Below are 23,717 nucleotides of genomic sequence, written 5' to 3'. Positions count from 1 at the left end.
CATTTCTTAAAAGGGAGTTTGCATAATGTTGTATAAAACAAGCATTTGCATAAACATTTGCGACTTCCTATATGAAAATCTTACAAAGTGAATAGTCCATTCCCATCATATCATGGAATATATTACCTCAATCAAGCACAAACACATACTTATATAGGCTATGTGTGAGTGTGTGTGTATGTGTGTGTGTGTATATATATATATATATATATATATATATATTAATTATATATGTGTGTTTTAATAAAAATGTTGGTACTGAATTAATTCAATACTAAGTTAACCTGTTAATTTCGGTTGTTAAGTACTAAAGTAATCAATTACTTTAAGTAATCGAGGTTCCAAAATATTCTATTGTTTTGGGTCATGAAGTCAACTATTACTTAAGTAATTAAGTACTAAAGTAATTGATAACTTGAGTTACTAAAATACGGGCGTATTGTCAGTATTAGAATAGTAATTGATTACTTAATTACCCAAAGTAGCCAAACAAACAAGGTAGTTAAATGAAAACAAAAAGGGGATGGCCATTGACAAATTAAAAAAAACATGCTCGAGAACATCTCTCTTGACAGAGGTAAAAAATTTGTGTATGGATGAGCTACTTGTTCAGCTCACTTGAGCGGAATCCTTGGAGCAGCGAGGGCAGTACAACGTGAACCCACCCACGGCCTCTCCAAATGCTAAATTGACTGGATTAAACTAGGAGCGACCTCCGATTGGTCTCGCGAAGTAAAAGCAATTGTTCCTGAGTGGCTCCCATTGAAGCCCACATGCTTTATGTCGCAGAAGGTCCTGCACTTGTCAGCAGAACAATCTGCCGCGCAACATTAAGACTGCAGCAATAAGAGGATCATATCAAAGACCTACTTTATGTCTTAGGCATCGCCGTATCGGCTGTGAATAACTCATCACAAGCTGCTAAGAGTGTTGTGAGCCGGCCGTCGCTTATTTTGCCCTCCTGTTGTTGTTGACTGAAACAGCCCGGCTAACTAGCGCGTGTTTTCTGGTACGAGCTCCATTAAAAGTGGTATTTGAATTGGAAATGTGCAACCAGGCTGTCTCCCCAAATCTCATTTCCCTGCAGGGACCGCTGGATGTTAAATCTCCAGCAGGTGCTGCCTGTGAATTTTATGTGCATATATAGGAGTTTTCTATTTTCTGCACCTTGGTAGTTTTTGAAGTGCAGGTTGTCCCCGTATTCCCTTCTTCTTTCCCGTGTGTCCTCGCTGCTGCGGTGGGTGTAGTGCCGGACACGGAGAGGAAATTTAACAGAAAACTGCAAATGAGAAAAACGAGGAAGCCGAAATGCCGAAAGGAACAAATTTGTTCGCACATTGCTTCACGGAAGCCAATCAACTTCAGGAATGGGCTGTTAACACTACACGCAGCGGCCTGTACAGTTCTTTTAGACGAATGACAAAAATAAGTGAAACTGCACACTATGGCTCTGAATATAATTATTCAGAAGTACAAGTAGAATCTGGGCAGTGGCTTTTTTTCTACCTGCTGAAATTCTTTTCTGTAGTTGCCTACTAAGCGATGTCCCTCTCCTTCAGAGGTTTGCTGGTGTTTGCGTCACAACATCTATTTTCAAATGCATTATTTTGGTTTCAATTGTCTTTTGGCTGAAACTGAAAATGTTTATTTATGTGTTTATTTTTTGCCTTTTTCAGCCCAAACGTTTTAGTGGGTGAAAATTTGGTGCATTCCTATCTTGGAGACGACAGTGCGAGGGTCAAAAAGAGGTCAGAACTGTGGGGGCGCATGATCCATGCAAATGGGGCGTTGTGGCACTGTGGCCCAGTTTTGCCTGAGCCTCTGTCAGGAAATGAACCCACAGGGTTGCGGGGTCATATGACATTGACTTTGTCTTTAGCCAAATGACTTGGCACCGGGCCTGCTGCGCCTTCCTTCGCAACGCACGTTGGCACTTCTTATAATGTTCTGCGAGGATTTGCATGTTAGCAGGCCGGCTCCATTTGCTTTCCGGGCAGATTGCGCTATCGACAAACCTGAAACCCCAAGCTAGGCAGTGCTGCAAGCAAACACCCAAGACCACATAGGGCTTTTAGCAATTGTTGTGTCTTCATCTGGAGGGCAATCGTGAAAGAATGCACGCCTGACTGTGACATTCACGGCAGTAACAACAGCCCGAGCAGCGGGAGGCACGAGGGCATCTCGGCGTGATCAGCCTCCACGGAGTCACTGGAGACAACAGAGCTGTTTATCCGCCTCCATCAGCAGCCGAGGAGCAGGCCAGATGCGGCGTTCTGTTTATGGCACCAGATAAGGCCGTCTCAATCAGATCACTGAGCCTTTCCACCCTCCCCAAAATACGCTCCCGCTCGAAATAAAAGACGCCAAGGCGAGCCCCATATTAGATCTCGGGCTATGCTAATAAATATCATTATGGTGTCTGTTGCTGTACTTTTCCAGTGTTGTTGCCAAGCGTACATATCAGGGCGTCATTAGCTGGAGCTACAGAGGCTCCAAGGGTGACCCAGTCAGCGAGGTCACAAACAATGGCGTAACAAAGCACCAGGAAAGCTGCTGCTGGTAGAGCAATGTACTCGCACTCAACACAGTGAGTTCAATGTGTCATACTTGGAACAAACGTGAGATAAAGCTTGCAGAGGATTAGAGCAGGGGGGGAGGAGATGTAAAAGGCTGACGGCTAATTGGGCTTTATTTTTAATATTTCAAACGCTTCATTAGAGAGTGAATTTCTCTTCTCTTTGGAATCTTTTTTTCTCTCTCTCACGATCAGAAAAACGTGCTATCAAAATGCGGCGCAAGATTGAGTTTTATTATTCTAGCAGAAGGCCATTTTTTTTCTTCATTGGAACTTGAGTTATGTGACTTTTGATTTTCTTGTTCATTATCTCAAAATCACTTGTGATAACGATTAGCCTGAAATATTGAGAGGATTTATGCTTGTTGCTCAATTTATGAAACTTGTGATCAAGGAGGGCTGTTTCTAAAAAAATTCCTTCAATGGCTTTGAGGAAGATCATTTTAGATTAGGCCCCAACCGTTAAAATCGACCGATTATGGCCTGTCAAACATCAGCCAAAAATAATAATAAAGAGCAATATTTGTTGATTATTTTACTTTTGCTCTTGATGGATGCTAAACATTCACTGCAGTTGTTTACAAAAAAAACACAGGTCTTTAGTTATAACACAAATCCATATCATAAAAGTGTATCTGTAAATATGACATTTGTTGAGGAGCTCATTCTTTGCACCTGTCATTCAAACCGAAACAAATCTTAATGTTTTACAAACAATGACTCTGTAAGCAATGAAAGGAAGTTGTGCAAAGAATTGACCTGGAGGTAACTTTACACACAACATAAAGTCACATTTAAAAAAAAATCATAACATTTATTGTGCAACATAAATTAACCATGAATGTGTTTAATATTACGCCCTTTCAACTAGTAACAAAGACATATGACAAAAATATGAAAAATACGAACCTCCACATATGATTGAAATGCACTGGGAGGAAAGAATCCTGTTTTGTTCATTATAATTTTTCAAATTAAATTGTAGACATTTTTTTTAATACAAATTATTTTAAATACTTTCTTTTTTCTTGCAAAATATAACTGAGAAGCATTACTTGTTGATTGACTATGCATATTTGAATACTTTGCACTATATTAAATTCCTAAGTAACTGGTTGTACTACCAAATATTTTCAATGGTATTTATTTGGATGTATGTTTGTGTGTGTGTGTGTGTGTGTGTGTGTGTGTGTGTGTTTTGGGGTGGGGGTGTAATTTTTAAGAAAAAAAAAAAGGCCATTTATTTTAACGAAATATACTCGACTGGGATTCACTCTTCAGTACATTGTTATACTATCAAATGATCTTAAGAAGTAAAATGTTGATAATGCAAAATACTGCAGCCAAATCCTTTTTTTTCTAGTTTGCTTTGATCATTTTTCATCCTCCCGTTCGGTATGACCATATAACCCATACAAGTATAGGATGCAATCACGAGGAGTCCGAAAAGGTCTGACTGGTGGAGGAGGCTGTACTGGAGCAGTGTCAGAGAGCCACGGAGGCTCTTTTGACTGAGCTGAGCCGAGGTGAGGAGTCAGTCGCCCTATTACCGTGACCCTTCCCCGGGCCCCAGCGTGTGGGTGTGTTTGTATTTTTCTGTGTCCGTGCGGTGCGCTGGAGAGCAGGCGGCACTTGGAATGGGACTCTTTATAACCTCTTCACCCTCTGGGTGCTGTTTGCACCCATTGTTGGCCACAGTGAATAGTATCTCCGTGCCTTGAAAAGTAACCAGATGACATTCTTCCTGTTGTTGGAAAGGGCCCGGGGTTGTGTTGTGAAAAGCAGCTAAAAGGATAGGCTAAGATTGTGACCCTCACAGGCTAATCTCTGGTATGTCATTCTCCGGGCTGTTTGAAGCAGATGCGGACTTCTTTTCTCTCTGATATCCGTGAACCTAGCCAATCGATGTCCACATTCCCATATCGTGTCCGAGAAATCCACTTCGCAAGCCTGTGAGTTTTGGATTTGAGGGAAGCAGCAAGTTTTCTAGTAGGGTTAAATAAACCCATCAAAGATTTTTCGTGTACGTTTTTAGTTTTTGTGCTTTTTTTTTCCGTTGCACATAGAGAAACAGTGTGCAAAAAACCTGGTTGAATTCTCGTTGTTTTTTTTTTTTTAACTTCATAGCAATGGGAAACGCCATTTTCAGAAAAATGCAAAACAAGCTTTTGTAACAAAATATTCAGTTTTATTCTGTATTTCATGATTCAGGCGGTGAATTTCAGAGGAATTAACGTGAAAAATAAACAATGACATCACTTCTTGGGTTTTACCATTACTCTTCTTGTGCCCCTGTAAAATTTGGGTTTTAACAAAATGATCCCCTCCTATTGGCCTGTACCCATTTAACTCTTTTAGTGCCTAGTGTTACCAGAAAATAAACCTCTAGAGGGCCAGTATATTCAGCATTTTCACTCATCTTTCAAGGCATATTGCGTGGTATCATACGAAATATTGATTCCTATTCTTACTTTGAATTTTATGTAGGTAATTTCTGTGTTGTAAGGGTGAAAACACTGCCATCAATGGTCACAGTTATCACTACAGTGCTCAATTCGCTGATATTAGGTAAGCATTAGTCAAGGGTGTCAGTCTAATTAATATAATCATTTTTTGATAGGCAATTAATACCTTTAAAAATATATTTTTCAACTTCCTGTCAAAATGACGTGCCCATGGCTCAGATCAGCTCATGGTTACTGATTGGTCATGTGACATTCACAAGCTGAGCTCTAATTATTCTTGAGTGCATGTGATGTCGTTTTAGGTAGACAGCTAGTCGAAAAATGTATTTTTATTTTACATGAACAATGAGACAATGTTGGCATTTTACTGCTAAATAAGTGAACTATCTCTCTTTAAATGACGTAGTTAATACCTATTATAAACACGCCTTGTTGTAAACCACCCAAATCTCGATTCACCATTTAGCTAATTTTCAGATGTTTTGATTTTTCAAATGACGCGTTATTCGAATTATTGTGATGTATGGCCCAGTTCTATTTTGTAGTACCGTTATTCCAGACAGGCAGTGCTTTTGACACCTCCATTTTCCAGACGCTCTCTCCTGCATACGAGTGAGACTTCTCAATGCCATTCTGAAATACTACCACCACCACAAACTGAAAGGCACTTAGTGAGGCAGTTAGCATCGGTGCAGCTCTCCAACTAGTCCATGTTGTTTATGTCTTCAGCAAGTGGCGTTTCCTGGAATGTGCAGTGGCGCAGTTGTCACTCTGCGGGGGGAGATGCTGGCTCTAATCACGGTTCATAGTTCAACTCTAGTTGTCTTAAAAGGAGAGGACCACACTTGATTCATCGGTCAGTCATTTTTTTTTTGACGAATGGATAAATCGTATTTTAAAATTAAGTTTTAATTTGCATCCCGTTATTCAAAAAAGGAACATTATTGCTTGTGCAATAACAGGGTCGGTCCATAACGTCAGAAAAAAATGCAAAAATATGAATGTGCAGATCTCAATAACGTAATAAACAATTGGGCCCAATGACATCATTTCAGCTGATCGGAATCTGCTGGAGTGATTAAAATGTCATTTTATTATTATTTTCTCATGGCTGCAAATCAACAAAAGAATCCAAAGTACACAGGTTTTGCAAAAAGAAAGAAAAGGTGTTTCCTACTACAGTATATAGAACACCGCAAAGATGGGTTCTGGGCTCATTTAAAGTTACCTTTATACTTTAATCAGACCGATAACTTTCACATATGCTCTTTTATGTTCACGTCTTCCTTCCGCGCTCTCACTCAGTAGCCTATCAGGATATAACAAACACAATGACAGCCAATCGGTGACCTCTTGAAGGTTTGCTTGACGTGCAGAAAGCATGAAAGTTACCGATTTAAAAATGAGATTCGCGCGATTAAAAGAAAATAACACTAACTATGGTGGTAAATAAATAATTGCAATTGAAGTAAAATGTGTTCTGACCTTATTTTTGGTCATATTTACGTTTCTAACTGATCTAAGAGCTTTTCTCGCTGTAAGCCTTATAAAAGACACGCAGGCTTCCTGTGTGCCACCTGTATGGGGTTAAGATTTGGGTCAGATCTCTCTCAGGAGTCTCCGGGGCCCCCTTTTTTTCATAGCAGAAGGGATTGATGTGGAACATGCCAGGAAAAAAAAAAGCTGTCAGGTTCTTAGGGCGTCTTTTGTCGACATCTTTCAACGATAAATGATTGGCATATCTCCTGCCATTTCCCTCTTTTGTTTGCCTCCTTTCACTTTGGGAGCAGATAATAAAATTGACCATTATGTGTAATGTGTTCACAGGCTGCAAATAGACAAAAGCACCAGGTTGTTTACAAAGGAAGCATTGAGTTAGAAAAGGAAAATGTCAACTTTTATCACGCCACTGCACAAGCATTTTGCATTAGACGGAAAATATCCCCCGAAGTAGTGCTACTTCCATCGAATGAGATGGAGATGGAAGTGGGGCGGGGGCCCAATTTGAAAGACATTCATGTGTAAGGAGTCCCGAGGCAGGTCATGTTGCTGTGTGACAGGCAAGCATTCGTCTTGCTGAGTAGCTCGCTTCCCAGGTCTCGTTGCAGGGATTTGAGTGTCGGCTTTCCGTAATTAATAGCCAGTCGCCCCTGCGACCCATCACCGGACCAGGTGCTGCTCGGATCTGGTCCGGTCGCTGTCGCCTTTCCCCTTGTATACGCTTCGGCCGACTGTGTACATAGAAACACGCCGGCCGGAGCCAAAACAAAGAGCGCTTTAATCGTGCCTGTGAATTTGAATGCGGCTAGCTGACGGAAAGCTTATTGGTGAAGGATGCGGTTCGTTTAGTCGACTTTGTGTCAAGCACCATTCCACTCGTGTCCTGCGCTGTTTAGCAGAGCTTGCGGCTCTGACAGATTGCCGTCCCGATGGGGAGATTTATCCAGCCAGTACTGCCGAAGGCACTGACACCATCATTAGGCTTTGATCAGCTGCAGTCTGCGGGAGGAAGAGGAGAGAGTAATATTCTTGATCTAATTACTCGGAGACATTTCAGGCAATGTAATATGTGATTTAACCTCTTCTCCGAGGCTATAAAAGGAAGCTGGGTTAATCTTCCTGGCAACCTCGTTTCCACGCAGGGGAGAGTGCCTTAAATTTCCCTTTCTCGCGAAGCCGGTAAAAGCCAGTGTGACGGTACAGTTTGTGCTCGGAGTGCTTCAGCATTGCTCTGACCTTTCTTTTAATGTGAGCCGAGCCGCTCGGTGCATTTTGATGCTAAAAAAGCCTGCGCGCATCCTCCAAATAGATTGTTTTCCCCGCTCCTCTCTTTTTCATGCCGCTGAGTGATGAGCGGCGAACATTTGATTGAACAAATAGATTGCAACTGGAACGGAGGGCTTTGGGTTAATCGGTCAAACATAGTTAAACAATTCTTGGGACATGAAGAGATTAGTCTTGCTTGCCCTCAGCTCATCCGAGCTCTTTCTCTTGGCTTTTAGGGCCAAGGGCCACAGGCTGTGCGCTGGCCCGCTCCATGGAGAGCCGCACACTCGGCCCCCGGCATGCTCCGTTGCTTCTGAATGCCCCGCGACTCTCCTCTCCGCCTTTGTTAGCCGGCACAATTGCGGTGATGGATTAGCAAATTAAATGCAGACCTTTCTATTCATGGCCACCCTCTTTGCAAATTCTTCCTGGGATCTATCCCACACCTATTTATTCTCAGCTCATTAACCGTGTGTATTTTAACATTGGCAAAACTATTCAACGGGGCCTTGGTCGTCGTTAAAGGCCTCGAGGCATCTTTTGAACTCCGGCTCAGATCTTGGACTTAGGCTTCCGTTTTTATGACTAAGCGCTCATCACACTGATGGATGGTGACCGTGACATGATGATAAGTGACTTCTGTCATTTTCTACTCCATGTTGAGGGAATTGATGGATGGATGTCCCTAATGACACAAGTATAATATGTACCTGCCTCAGCAACCTAAACTGTTATTGTTGTTTAGAACGCGACACATTGTAAGCTTCAAGTTGATATGCTTGCAGTCAGCCAGCTAAACGAATCCTTTAACCCTAGACACAACCCACAAAATGAACAGCTTAGCAGTTTTGGCTTCTTCACAGACATAAGTGCTAGGGCCCGAGAAAATTATCGGCCCATTATGGCCCTTCAAGCATCAGCTAGAAATAATCGGAAAAGGTCTGGTGACCTGCACCACATTGAGGCATATTTGTGATGTGTTCAAGCATTTCAAAATATTAGTCATAGGCCAAGCCAAGAGTGTGTTTATGCACAATATAGTACAACGTTACAAACATCCTACTTTTTACAACATGTTGGTACATAGGAAATATTCACTACCATCTTTCACTATCAACTTGGCAGGTTCCTGCCATAATTTTCCAAGAGGATTTTAAGATGCTTTTTTTCTGTTTCTGCTTATACTCCCGTCTCACCCTCTTCTCCCTCAGTCCCCCCTTCACTCTTGTTTGGAGGGTAGACCACTCTGCTCTGAAGAGACCCCAATTAGCAGAACTAGTGGGCCCTCCTGAAGGTCACTCCCAAGGCATTGGTGTGAGAACAGAAGATTTCTGGGAGGGTCAAGAAAGCCCCTGAGTTATGTCTCAGTGAGTCTCAGCTGGATTTCAAACACAATAAACGCTCTTTCATGTCTTAGCAAATGCAGTTTTTTTTTTTTCTTCTCGATGTTAAGAAGGCATAGACATGTGACCATATCTACAAGATCTATTTGTCATTAGCTCCAAAGTCTCCTACTTTATCAAGCCACGTCTGGTGTCGGCTATCTCGAGCTGATTGATGGCGCTGTCCTTATTGCAGGGAACGGGGGTCGATGGCAGAAATTTGCTGCTGGGTGCATTAATGCTCTGTTCAATGGCATAGACCTTTGAGCATGCCTCATCAGTCTTGAGTCACTGGATGGCCGCTGAAGATCTGTGTGATGCAAGAAAGCGAGAGAACAGGATATGTAAAGCGGTTTTATCAGTTGAGCTAACTGTGTTACTCATATGACTGTATCCATCACACAGGTTTTTATTATAGTTAGGCTTCCTCTATTCAGCCCCCTTCAAACAGTATTACTGTTTTTGAATGAGTGTATTGATTTCAGTTGAAACGCCGTATGCTCAGCTTGTTGTTTATATTTCCAACCATAAAACAAGGTTCAGCACATAGTCAAAGGTTGAATTTAAAAACAAAATGAAGGGGTTGTGAATAGTGCCGTGTAAAAGTTGACCAAGTCAGGGAAGTCGAGTTTAAAATGTAGGTCAACTAAAAATATCATCCTCAAAACCACTTTTTTTTGCCAGCCTTTTCTTTACAGGCATTTTTTGCAGACAATCAGTGTTGCAATAATAGCATGGGAGAATCATTACCCTCGTTTCCAATTTGAAAAAGAAAAAAGACTGACAAAATTATTGCAAAGTGTAAAAGGCAGCAGTAATCATTTAGTAGTTGGAGGTCGGAATAAAGGAAAGAAATTTCCAGAAAGCACTAGGGCTGCATTATCCGAGAATATAACCTTTCACTACAAACATTAAATAGGGACTCTTACCTCATATGTAGCGAACAGGCAGCACCACCCTCAAACTTACTCATGGAATATTTTTCAAGCATATAAGCCTATAAGTGACTTTAGGGACACTGTTATTAAGGTACATGTAACAATATGTATGTATGAACTAAAAGGTAGTGTTTGTTGATCTTAAAAGGTGAGGCAAATTATTTTGGCCTCTAAAAAATCAGCCGTATAGAAGCTAAATAATTATGTCCATTCACATTCAACCTGAGTAGATTTTTTTTTAAAAAGGGGCTTGGCGATTACTCAATTATACGATGGAATAATCAATAGATTTTTTTTTTTTTTTTTTGTAATTTACAGTGACGGCACTCGTTGAAGAACTGACCAATTTGAAACAATGTCAGTTACTAAAAAAATCTGCTGTGATTCTCACATGAAGTGCTTTCTGTCTGACTACTAAACCAGTGCTTGTGAAGAAGTCGTAACTAAGGTGCCATGACAACGCCAGTACACAACTGAGCACTTGTGTGGGCCCATAGTTCAAAAGACTGAGGGCCCTTAGAGGACCAGATGTTCCCATGCAGACACTGAGGTGAGATGTTTGCCATGCTTGGCCTGTGTTTGCCTGCCTTTCCACAGAGTCACTGCTTGGCTGACGGTGCCTGATGCTCCATGCCCACAAACACTGTCTGTTGGCGGATGAGCCAAGTGCTGAGAGGTACCCACAAACAAATGGGAGATAGAGAACCACAAATGTCCTGTGATTCGCCATGGGTAGAAGGCACACGTAGAAAAGATGGCTTAGATTCCATGCATGGAGGAACTGGTTTGGTCTAGCTGCAGGCGAGACTGAATGTCAGAGCTGCCACGGAGGCGGCTGACCTTACAAACCTTACGTAGGCCTAGGAAGGAGGCGGATCAACATCTATTGAAGACACGCAGAACAGGATTTTGTATCAGAATGGAGGAATTTATGCTTTTATGGCTGCTATTCCAAGTCATATTTTGCCAAGTTCTCAATAAAAATCAATCAAATATTTGGGTGTTGACCATTTTGTCACCCACTGTCACCTAAAAATGACATTCCAGCTGTTCATTGCTCAAGTAAAAACCAATCACGACTGTTTTCTGAGTTAGGTCATGCAGCATTCACAGTTGGAGGCAAAATTGCCGCCTCCTGAGATGGACAAAATCAGGTAGTTTTGCAAAAAGAATAATAATCACAATGCCCTGTTTAGACTAGTGCCGATGAATATAACATGTTATTGTAAAGAGAACCTTTGGATTGCCTTCCCCTTTAAGCTCCTTTTCGGGTCATTTGTAATAGTGCTTGTTCCCCGTAGGAATGCCCCACCTAATAGCTGTGCTCACAAACAGGTCCGTGTTTGTACTTCAGAATTTGTAAGGACATTTTCCCTCTTAAATAAGTGTGTACATCACTTGGAAAGAACTGGCAATAGTGGTGGTCTGTGGTGTGTTTTTTTTGGTGCCTGTGGGAGAGAGACTTGTGGGAACAGCTGCATTGATACAGTTTTGTTTATGGAGCACTCAAAGCTGAGACATAAGCTGTGGGAACACCTGGATAGAGGGAAAATGGTACAGGGGGCAGTGGTGGTGTCAGTTCAGCTTTTGGACCCGTACCAAGCAAAATACACACCAACACACACACTCTTCTGATGTGCGAGCATAGCCTTGAATCCAAATCAGCAGCACTTAACAAAGATTTCCTGTTTCTCCCTTTAATCGCAGGCTCAATTTGTCACTGGGGTGTCCAATTTCTCATAAGCGCTTTGACTGAGCAAGGCCAAGCATGTGGGACACAAAATGGATGCACCTGCTAACAAATGAAAACCTCTCCATCCTAATTTCGCTTTACTCTGCCACCTGGAAAAAAATGAAAGCTCTTTAGTTTTTCCCATAAAGACAGTGAGAAAGCTAGTTGGCTCCTTTGAAAGAGCTTTGAAATTTGCACATATCTCATATGAAGATGCCCTCTCATACCTTTTAGGTATTAAAGCTAGAATACAGAGCTTGATACAGTGTTTTAGTATTTTTTTTTTCATTGTAGGTGGGGCTAAAGTTTCAAAAACTGCGGCAGGCGAATCAATACCATATTTTCTTCTATTTTTGCTAGGTCTCAAGGCCAAATGTCCCACCCAATATTTGTTTACAAAGTTTGTACACACTTCATTATTGCATGTCATTTGTGGAGCAAATTTTTCAGGTTTTTCCCAGGAAACTGAATCAACAGCTTGTATTAAACAATAATATGGCTTTATTAGCTAATAACTATTATTGTTGTTATTATTACAGTTATTAATGTTTAATGCATCAATGGTCTTTTATCCTGTATTAATTTGAAATGTCCCGATTGCGTTTGAATGCACCATACGTCCCTTCCTCACTCGACCGGAGATTTGGACGTGTCTAATCAGAATGCAACCAGCGCACAGAGGAACAAATTTGAAATTAAAGCCGTTCCGCTCGCACTGCAATAATGCAATTCTCAACAGCACATTCGAGTTGTAAACAAGTTTATGAAACATACATCTGAAGATTGTGATTATATCACGCAGACTCCTGCGCACACATGGCAGTGTAACATCTGTTGGTTGATGTTGTTCTGAGAATGCCCTTGCCAATCCCGCCCCCCACCCCCGGTCTGGCACCTAGCACCATGTGATTCAGCTTAGTGTCTGGTCTGTCTCTGGAATATGTGATGTTAAGTGTGTAGTAAAAATATAACTGTTTACTATAGCATAAACGGGTTAAAGTGTTCATATTACAGATCCTAATCCTAATTTTCGCTAATACTACTAATACTATATTGTGTATGTGTGTGTACTTTGTATGTATTAAACTCTGAGTAGTAGTTTAAACATCGCTGTAGGGAACTCCTCTTTGGATTCTAGTGATATAGCATGAGCAGTTAACAGGATGGAGAGAGGTGTTATTGATATGATAGGACCATGCTTGAAGTCATTATGGTGATGAATTAGACTTGACTTTACAAATGTCTTCAGTTTAGCATGCTAGCAGTTTGCTATACATGTGAAATATTGTTTTTTTTAGACGTCAGATAGGCTATTGTTAAACTGCAATAATGCCTTTGAACCTTTGTCTATGTGCTTTTCAAGTGCAGTCTGCTATTTGTGTGGTATAACCAGCTAGAATTTCCAGATAATTATCAACAAATAGCTAGTTTTGCTGCATTTGGTCTTTATTACCCAGCTTCCACCTTGTGATTAATAACAGCAGAGGGTGATAGGACTTTCTTTGATAAAACTCATTTTGGTAAATGTGACTATTCAGCTGGATGAACATTTTGGGTGGAGCTGTCAACTGTTGTAAACAATACATAGCGTTGCACTTTTCGCTATTCCAAATTTACAGACCCAAAGTTTGTGACCAGATAACAAATCATCCTTGTGCAGCTATTCTTTGTTCAGTCACAGTCTCCATATGGTATGAACAGATGCCAGATCGGAGAATATTGGCCATTATTTGCAGCTAGCAGAGCTTTTTATGTTTACATGATGGTTGTTTAAAAAGGTTTTGCATGCATTACATGCAAAATGAAACTCCTTTTGGGCACACCCTTAAATACTCTTTGTTGATGGGTTCTGTTGAAATAAATGTATGCTTTTTTTGGGGTGGACAAACTCATCATCCTTGAGTAGCATAAACACAACAACCCTGTAGTCCATTGGGTTTGTTTTATACTCACATGTCAACACTGAACACTTAACAGGCGTAAGCATGTGCACGTGTTTTTGTAGATAACTATTTCATTGTTTACATACAAATGAGGCACCCCTTTCAGATGTTTGTGCTTAGGGGATACAAATGGAATGTCTGTTCAGTCATTTGTAAACTGACCCTCTGTGTGATGGCTGCAGTGTTTATTCAGGACTATGCTAACCTGTTTTTGCACCATTTTTTTTGCTGCATGGTCACCGTGTTTGTTAAAATGTGATCAGTAGGAAAGGCAACTGCGTCATGCTGTCCACGCCAGTCTAAAATGGGGTAGTCTAAAATACAGTCTTCCTGTAATTGGCTTGACTTTTTTATTTTTTATTTATTTTTTACGTGTATACCTACAAGGGTCTTTCTGGGGCAAGAAAAGATACCTTGAACATTTTATTTGTTTTAACCAAGGTAGTTGAATTACTTGAGGACTCCAGCCCAGGCAGCTATCCTTTTCTTCATGGTCACATTTGCTCCCTTCTTAAAGTGGATTCTGTCTGTCATGTTTGAGCGTAAGTAGGGTGACAGTTCAATGAGCTCCCGGCTGCACCCTGGATGGATTTGCAGACAAATAACTCGGCTGGTAGCCCTCACTTTGGATCTACACCCACATTTTATCAAGTGTAAACATGTGTCCAACATTTTGGGGGTGGGGAGGGCTCCTCTGCAGTGTATATATATATTTTTTTTAATATTTAGGATGCCAAGCATGGAACTTTTGCCCACAATTTTGAGTCTGTCCACCTAACCCTGGCCAGACTATGCATGGCTGAGCACGCTTTCTTCCACCTTGTACATTTTTAGAACACTTTAGGAATCCGAGTGAGGCTTAAGTGGTTGCTCGTGAGGTTGGTCCTACAGAAGAGAGCCCCTCGGCTGGCTCACCTCGTGTTGCCATCGAGGGGGGCGGTTAATGGTCTGAAAATGGCCATGGCTTTGATAGCCGAGCTAAATCCCTCGCCGCCGCACTTGCTTCCATTTCTCGTGACTCAATGTGATTATCATCTTTTTCATTTTGGGGAGTAACCAACACTGTCCAAAAAGTTGAAGGTTAAAGAAAGTAAAATGATGGAAGGCTCCTATTAGTTTCAGTCATTCAAATATTTTACTGAGATTTTTCTTTTATTTTATGTTAAAAAAACTTGTCATAACTCAGCCCTCAGTCTAAGGATTGAGGTTTTTTTCAGGCACTGTGATACACAGTTTGTGTGTGTGTGTGTGTGTGTGTGTGTGTGTTCAGACTAATCTTTAACCTGTATAAACCCCGTAAATCGCACAGGTAACATTTCTTTAGTTTTTGTTTAAAAGGATACAAATTTCACCGTTAGGTATGGTGACGTGTTCTCGTTTCCTGGGTTTAATTTAGAAGCACTGTCATAACCTCACATTGCTTTTGCCTTCTACAAGCACCAATAATTTCTTTCCAAACACTGTTATTTACAAAAGCCTGATGACGGTCATGAATGTCTTTTCATTTCTTGTTAACATGCTCAAGAGCCCAAGCTTTTCCTTTTTCTATTGACTGAATGCTCAAGTATTCTAGATCGGCGAGGGGGAAAAAAAAAATCCTCCTGCTTTCTATACTTCCTATTCACACAGCAGGTTGGTAAGAATAGTTCTGTAATTTCTAACTGGCCCTAAAGGAATCAGTACACTGTAGTTGCATTCAAGTTCGTCTTTTTTCTTGGCTCTATTTCAGACTTATAACCTGAGGGTAAACATGCAATTAAAATAACATCAGCCTGCTTTCCCCACCACTCTCCTATCCAACTGCAGCAGTAGTTAGCACAAAAGCCCAACAACATGGTGACTTGCTTCTCCTAATTGCTTTTGCTTTTAATTGGCATAGAAAGCTGTAAATATTGCTCCAGTGATAAGTTCTCATCTCTTTGTTGTTTTTTTTTTCTATTTATATAGCTGTATGTCTACTTAAAATGAGCTTCTTTAGCTTTTCTGTATTTATAAATGCTGGTGGGTTTTCATCAGTTTGAGTTCCTCTATTATCAAAGTTGGTTTCCTAAATGTTTTCCACATCAGCTGTTACTTCTCTTTAGAAACTTCTACTTTGTTCTTCATAACGCTAAATTAAGGCCAAAAATATAGGTCGGCTTTGATGGGAACAATTTGACACAACGCACGACATGCTTTGCTCCAGTCCTGCTTTGTTTTTTGGCATTATTGAAAATGCAAGCCTCAGTTTTTTTGCGCAATGTTTGCGTTTGTCTAAATAGCCGGTGGCAACTTGCCGAGTCACCCGCCCCCCCCAATCCTCAGAGCACCCTGTGCCGACTGTGTGCATGGGGCTGATAGAATAAAACGCCTGGCTAAACTCCACCGAAGCGATGCCCGCTCCGTCGACCTACTCTGTTGGCTACGTCCCCCATCCTCCGCAGATGAAATTCGGTTTCGGGCGAGCTGGGTCCCTGCATCACAAAGGCCGCTAAGCCCCCCGTTTGTCGGGAGGGGAAGATGGCTGGAGGCTTCAGACTAGACAGAACCCCCTGCCTGGTGGTCAGAGGGCAATCCAGAACAAGAAGAAGCCCACAGCCAAGCCAGTCAAATGCTGACTACCACCTGCAGAGTGGTGCCAGAGACAGCTCGGTCCCCGTCTGGGTCGTCTGGGTCATAGTAAGAGGAGCACCTCTCACTAGAACTTGGTAGGGTTCAATAGCACTTGGATTTATTTGTTTGTGTGTTTGTGTTTTTTTTTTTGTAGTAATTTTTAAGCCACCAAATGGCTTATAATTACTCATTGTAACTTAGACTTGAATCATTAAATATATATATAATTAATTTTGTCAATAAGGTAATTTATTGACTTTTTTGGGTGAGCAATGCAAAGAAATTGTGAAAGGAATTAACCTGTATGTACTTTTCACACAACCTAGTCATAGTTTTATTTTATTTTTTAAAGCAAATTTTCCAATCATCCCCCCTGCAAATGTTTGCTGAAAAAAAAGAAAAGAAAAAAATGAAACCAAACATCAGTGCCCTTTTTATTCACCAATATATTAATTATTTGAGGTTCACAAAATAAATATGCAAAATTGCACGCTTCCTCATCACAAATTGCGTCAATTTTCCCCAAATAGCTTGCTACCAAATATTTAGTGTCTAAATAATCAAGCACTTTGATGATTACGTGAATCTCCGTGCATCTATTTGACTTGCTTTCTTTATTGAAGGGTCATAATTACATTTACAATTTAATATAAAATAAAATCAACTTATCACAAATATATATATATTTTTTATTAATAACCAAAATAATTTCACAGACCCCCTGGAGTCAGGCCACGCTCCCCCAGGGTCCGCTAACCCCACTTTGAGAACCACTGCTCTAGAGAGCATTATCATTAGTGTTGTGTTAGTGGAATATAAATCCAAGCAAAATCCACCTTTTTTTATCAATCTCAGGAACAGTCATTCTGTTACTTGCAGTTGACTGAAAATGACATCACAGATGCTCAGATAATGACCAATTATGGTTCACCTGTTGACAACGTGATAACAATGGCCGCCCCCTGAGATGGATGAAAACAGGCACATTTGGCCTCCTAACACACACACTAATATATATATAATATATATATATATATAATATGAATTTCAGCTGCTGTTGTTTTTTAGTGTTCTACGAATATAGTCACGTTGTGAATTACAACCTTGCATCGTTTTTCCTACGATTGTTTTCTATACAATACTTCATCTTGCATCTTCCGGCAGTAATGACTGAAAAAATAAATCTTTACCGTCCTCCTTTTTGCTTGCCCTATCAATGAATTTATGCGGCAACTCAAAGGTGAAACAAGGCACTCTGCTGTTCCGTTCACAGTCCATTCCACACCAAAGACGATTCTAATGAATCAAAAACGAAATCAATTTCAATTTGGCACTTATGCGCAACACTTTAAGGGGACAAAATGCTGCATGTCCTTCATGGTTGTCCCTTTCCTCTGCTCTGTCGCACTGATAAGATGTCACGCTATCTTTGTAGCACCAGCTTAGCCTCGACAAGCCGCGGTGAAATGAAAGCTGTTCCGAACGGTAACTTGGCAAGCTGATACGGGAAGGCTGGGTAAAACTGTGACATGAAGTAAACCCACACGTACAAGTGGATGTGACGCGGTGCTGATACTGACTGCTGGCTATCCCCTCCCTCCTCGCTCTGCGCTGTGAGGCGGAGTGTCAGCTGGGGCATTACCATAGGCTGACCTTTGCCGCCGCACTCCCCACTGCAGCGTTTTCTGACATTCAGGGGCGCTGTGGGGGAGCTAGGAAGGGGGTGGACTGATGGCCTGGTGGCTGTTTCTCGCCTGCGCCGGCTTGGTGTCTGCGTGTCCTTTTAACAGAGCCGGCTTACGCTGGCATTTTATTTCCCGCGGCATCAATCAAACCGGCATGTCGCCGTTTTGGGTTTTGAAAGCCCGAGCAAAGGCGGCGCCGTATTTGATATGTGGTTTTCTTCCAACCTGGGCGCCGCTTGTTGTCGCAGAGATTGCCGTTATCGTTATGTGAAATCTCGGCACCCTGATAAATGAGAGCTGGAAATCCTGCCGACTTACATCAAGGCGCTGTGTACCTTCCAAGTCTGAGGGAAAAAAGAATAACATATCAGACCAATTAAAGTTAATGCATGGTGACACAGTGAATCGAGAGCAGGGATTGCTGCCATATGGTGGTCCAGGCTGTAAATCACAAAGCCAGAGATGAAAGGAGTAGGTGGCTCAGCAAATGGAAAGGATGTCTACATAGAGTGACTAGATTTTTCAAAATAAAAATTTGGACATAACAGCTTTACTGGAACTGAAATCTGCTATTTTTTTTCCCCGCAAGGAATTATTTATTACAAATTTTATCGCTATTCAATCTGGTGACTGGTGGCTGTGTATTACTTTAGCTATCTTGGATGACAGTTGAAAAATGCTAAACTGGCCAAAGCGCTCAAATGGTCCAACCTTTTTTTTTTTTTTCTTGGTCCCGGTGTTGTGCCAGTGGAGTAAAATTTGTCTCCCCTGCAACTTGAGTTTACACACGGCTGATCTGATTTTAGTTTGAACTATACATTGATGCTTTGAAACAGTATTTCTGGGTACTTGGAAATGTCTGACTGTGAGAATGGCATCCGAATGCATCTTTTGCCATCTCTGTGAGTGAGAACACTACTCGCTTTCTTTTGCTTCTCCACGTAGCTATGGATCATTGAATCCGTGCAAAATCAACTGGCTCAACACACCTCGCTGCCCCACATTGGGAAAGCACCGCTAGCGAGCTCAGCTAGCTTTGGTCTGACTTAATTTCCCATGATTCTTCAACACAGAAACAGGAAGTAGTTCAAGTTTTGGTCTGACGTGAACATAAAAGTAAACACTTTAAATGAGTTTTTAATTGGTTTATCGTATACATCGCTAATACAACTGTGCGATTGACGTACAAATTTCCCAAAGACTGGCTTTTATGGTCTCATAAAAAATGAAATAAAATGGACATCTTGACGTGATCCCCTTGAAATCAGGGCCAAATAAGAGGGCTGGCAGAATCCATCAGGACTCAGCAAAAAAGGCTCAAAATCAGGACTGTCCCAGTTAAAACGGAACGTCTGATCACCATTGATGCTGCACGCAGCATCAAACAATTTTTTAATCCCTCTGACCCCTACCCCCACAGTGCCACTGTACCCCCGCAGCACCCCAGGGTGCAACGCTCTCAGGTATTGGCGTCCAAGCGGCAGTTTCATTATGGCTTTTTTTTTTCTCCCCCCCTCCTCTCGCCAGGAGGATTTAAATGAGCTGTCATCCTGACCTTTTTCAGCTTCTGCTTTTTAAAGCAAGTTCAGCCCCCCCAAACCTGCCACCTGCCCTTTCTATCTTTCCGCCTCTCTGTCTCACTTTGTCACCCTTCCCTATACTTGTCTCTTTTTCCCCGCGGGAGGGAGAGACACCTTTAAGCCATCACAGGCATGCCAAGGTTGTTTTGTGGGTAATTGCCTCCCTCATAGACTCTGTTTGTCTGCACACACTTGCCACACTCGGCTGATGCCACGCAGTAAAAAGAGAGAGGGCACCAACTCTTTAGACTTAATTTGCTCCCTGACTGTTCTTTAGTGCTGATTAAGCAAGCATCTGTGTTGTTTGGAATCCAGCAGTAAGCCAAGTGGAGCGCGGCTAACGTTTTCTCCTTCTCTATTACATCGGGGTTATTGCACAGAGTGGCAGGCATTTATTGAAGCTGTAGCCTCATTTCTTCATTTCTTTTCATTCCATTCCGGACTCGCTCCCTTGTCTAATGTCCCCAAAACAAAGGCCTCCCTGCAGTATTGATAAAAGACTAGCTTGTCAGCACCAGGCCTCTTGAGTGCGTCTTTTTAAAATGTACAGGAGTCATCAATTTGCTGTACCCTGGTCTTGTGGGAACCGAGAGATAAAGTGCAGAAGGCGAGGTCCTACGAGAAGCCTAACGTAGGCGAGGAAATGGAGGGACTCCATTTAAAGCTGCTACCCCCTCAGGCTCATTTTACTTCAGAGGTTTGATGTTTAATTCAAGTTGTTAACAGCATCAAATGTCACCTTACCTGATGCTCCAGGTGTGAATCAGTGTGTAATTCAACAGACTTCCTAAGGTGTCCGCCTGTGGGGATAAGTTCTTTTAATCAGCACTGCTTCTGTATTGCTAAGCAACCTAACCAACCCCTTCCCATCTTTTTTTTTTTTTTTTTTTTGCTTCCTTTCCGCAGTGTGAGGAGAAGTGCGTGTCCCATGTTGCATTAGTGTCTGTGTGAAATGCTGGCCTGTCTGCCAGGGCCAGGTGACCTCCCCCTCCAGCTTCTCCCCCACACGCAGATGAACACTGGACTTCAGAAATGTAAGTAGCGCTGAACTACAAGCACCATCCCACACAGCCATCCAATCTGTTCCAATCATGCCAGCCTCAGCCTGGTTCATCTTTCGAGCTGTGGGAAAAAATCATAAGATTCCAGGATTGCAAATTCTTGTTTGGTCAACACGTAGGGGTGAAGCGAGTCCTCGTGTAATTGGAGTACCTCGGTTGCTCGAGGCATTTTTTTGTTTTTTGCCTCGGGTACTCGTTATTTAGTGTAAAACTAACCGCACCGACAAGTGTAACAGTACCGTGCCACCAATGCAGTGAGACGTTCCACTTCAAAATAAACTTAACCTAACTTAAAAAACAAAACACAAGCTTACTAATTAGAATGCTCAAAATTGTCACGTTCTCTTTTTTCAAAAATAGCTTGCAAATGACTTTAGCCAGCGATTGTCTGCATCGCCATTGTTAATGACCAGCAGCGCTAGCAACCAAAGCAGCTCTCAACGCTAGCAACATTAGTGGCTAGCAGGACTTATATAGGCTTGCGAGACCCGTCGGATGCCTTTTTAGAGGTAGTTTAATAGACGTAAATGACTCAACTGACTAAGGTGCCGTTCCTACTGATCACTTTTGAACAAAACCGGGCTTATTCAAACCTGCTCTTTTAGTCAGCAAAAATCGCCACTGTGGTTTTGATGTCACTCTCAATAAAGCTGCTAGAGAGTGAAATAATCTGGTGCTATGCAGAGTTTGAATTGTCTTGCAAAGTTTAAATGTATTGTATTTTGTATATTGTTCTTTATCCAATCAAAAATAAATATATATTTTTTTTATCTTATTACCTGATTATTCTATAGAATTTTCAATAGGATATCCGAAGAGCAAAATTGGGCTGATCCACCCACTCCGTGACTGTGGCTGGAAACAGAATGATAGCCCATGTTGAAAGATAAAAAAAAAAAAAGTCCCTGTATTTGAATTCATTTCTTCTATTTTTCCTCTTCTTTGTATTGTTTGACAATATTGTTGTTCCCCTTCTCTGGTCACTCTCAAAAAGGCAGCCTCCATTGTAAACGTGTTTTGACAGCAGGTTATGTGTTGTAATTTAAAGGTGACAAGCTAACCACATACTGTACATACCAAAACACCTATTTCTTTATTCATTCAGTACTTTAATTCTCATTATAACGCTAAAGGGACAAACTTGACTTGTTTGTGTGCCAGTTCGATTTTTGCATTCAGAAGTTTGCAGAAAGTTATTTTTTTCTAATAAAAAGCCATGATAATTGGAGTTTTCAGTCACTCTTCAACGATGTGAATGCATTTTGTCAAAATAACACCTGTGTTTTCATGAGCACGACCTAATCTTCCTTAACCCCAATCATAAAGGGAGCGTCGTAGTGCACCAAGCTTTTCAAATCACCCACATAAATCAGTCACTTGTCAGACATGGATTACAGCTCACGCCGCGCTCCATTCAATCTGAAAATGTACCTCTCTTCCTTTTTTTTTCCCCCCTTCAGTGAAAACTCAGCGTGACCCATTTCTATGGCACTCTTTTTTTTGTTGCAAAAAAGCTCCAGCTCATCAGGACTGTAATTTCAGAATCCCAGTAATCAGCCAACCCCCTGGGAGATCAGCAAGCATGAGGGAGTCTGCTAAGTGCCGGCGTCTGTTGCCTCACTCAGGCAGGCTTGTGACATGGTGTCGCCATCAGCGGGACTCTTTCCCGGCTCCGCTTTTGTGCCGTGCATGCACCAGGACACATCCAAACTCACGGGGGGAAAAGGAAGTTCGGTCACTTATTTATTGCCTTTATTTATTTTAATTTAATATTTAAGTCTATAATCCCTTTTGGTGATGAGTGTGCTTCTGACAATATGTTTGGTCTTAGATGTTTCATTTCAAGCCATTTTTTCTGATGTCATGAGAATTTTATTATAGTTCCTTTTTTCTACTTTTTTCTTATACTTTAACAGTATCATTGGCAGTTAGTGTTGCTTCAAAAGATGCAGAATCGTTTCGACTTCTTCCACATTTTGTCATGTTATAGCGTCGTTCCAAACTATATTAAATTAATCTACCTCAAAATTCGACACACAATTAGTCATTATGATAGTGTGAAAAAGTTTTTTTTAATTTGTTAAAAAATAGAAAACGATTAAATAACATTTACATAAGGATTCACTGTCTTTGCCATGAAGCTCGAAATTTAGCTCAATTGCAAACTTTTTCCACTGATCATCCTTGATGTGTCTACAGCATTTGTCAGTCGTCAGTGCCCCGCCCCCTTATGTCATCGCCATGTTTATCACGCTAAAAATTGTAACCGTCGCTCCGTTTGCAACTTCCGTAGTCCCCCTCCCCCAACTTCTTGTGTACAGAATGCATTTTGGTTCATGAAACCAGGACTCAGAAAGGGAGCAACTACAAAGAAATTCCCAGTAAAGTCTGCTATGTTATGGCTGTGAATGACTTGAACCAACCCAGTTTATTCACCCAATTGTAGCAGTAAAGTGGCTATTGTCACATTGACTGTAATAGACTGTGATTGTGCTTTGTACACTAAAGATGTAGCTGTCACACATGGAAGTCAGTTGACATTTATTTCAGTCAGCAAAAATGAGGTGTGGATGGAAATGTGTGTGTGTGTGTGTATATGTATATATATATATAGTGTATGTATGTCCTCCTTCGTAGAATTCAAATCATGGGGCTCTCCGGTCCCCGTTAACCGTTAAAAACATGGGAACATCGTTGTGTCTGGGCTCAGTCATGGATGGAAAAAAGATCTGCCATGTGAACCACTACACTGCCAATGCCCTGATACCACCGCTGTAGACTAATCAGCTTCCCGTCCTTGTTCTCTTTTGAGCTTACACCAAGAAACGTAACAGGGTTTGACATTCTTTGCCTCAAACGTCTGGATAAGAGACTTGCTTGACCACACAATCGGAATCAAGTTAATGAGCTCTTATTTTCGTTGCCATTTGAGCACTATCCTTCCGCTTTAGTCCCACGGAGGTCTGGACTCTTGTCTTTAACATTTTCCGCTCCCTCT

The 23,717-nt window shown here is 41.5% G+C and overlaps 1 protein-coding gene across 2 annotated transcripts in view; it reads left to right on the top strand.

Moving 5' to 3' along the window:
* Positions 1-23,717, top strand: part of fam222ba (family with sequence similarity 222 member Ba) — a 35,982-nt gene that overhangs the window by 4,099 nt on the left and 8,166 nt on the right. Inside the window, exons 1-2 of one of the 2 annotated variants that reach the window (XM_088441249.1) lie at positions 16,423-16,488; positions 20,565-20,692. In XM_088441249.1, the coding sequence (XP_088297375.1) occupies positions 20,611-20,692 (82 nt within the window). In that variant the 5' untranslated portion in view covers positions 16,423-16,488; positions 20,565-20,610. Of the gene's footprint in view, positions 1-16,422; positions 16,489-20,564; positions 20,693-23,717 lie in introns of those variants that run through there. The other variant, XM_088441248.1, reaches the window with a different exon arrangement.

The sequence above is a fragment of the Hippichthys cyanospilos genome, chromosome 18, assembly GCF_059441005.1.
Source record: "Hippichthys cyanospilos isolate Australia breed blue-spotted pipefish chromosome 18, RoL_Hcya_1.0, whole genome shotgun sequence".
Taxonomy (NCBI): domain Eukaryota; kingdom Metazoa; phylum Chordata; class Actinopteri; order Syngnathiformes; family Syngnathidae; genus Hippichthys; species Hippichthys cyanospilos.
The sequence above is the reverse complement of the archived record's forward strand: the minus strand, read 5'-3'. Positions and strand labels throughout refer to the sequence as shown.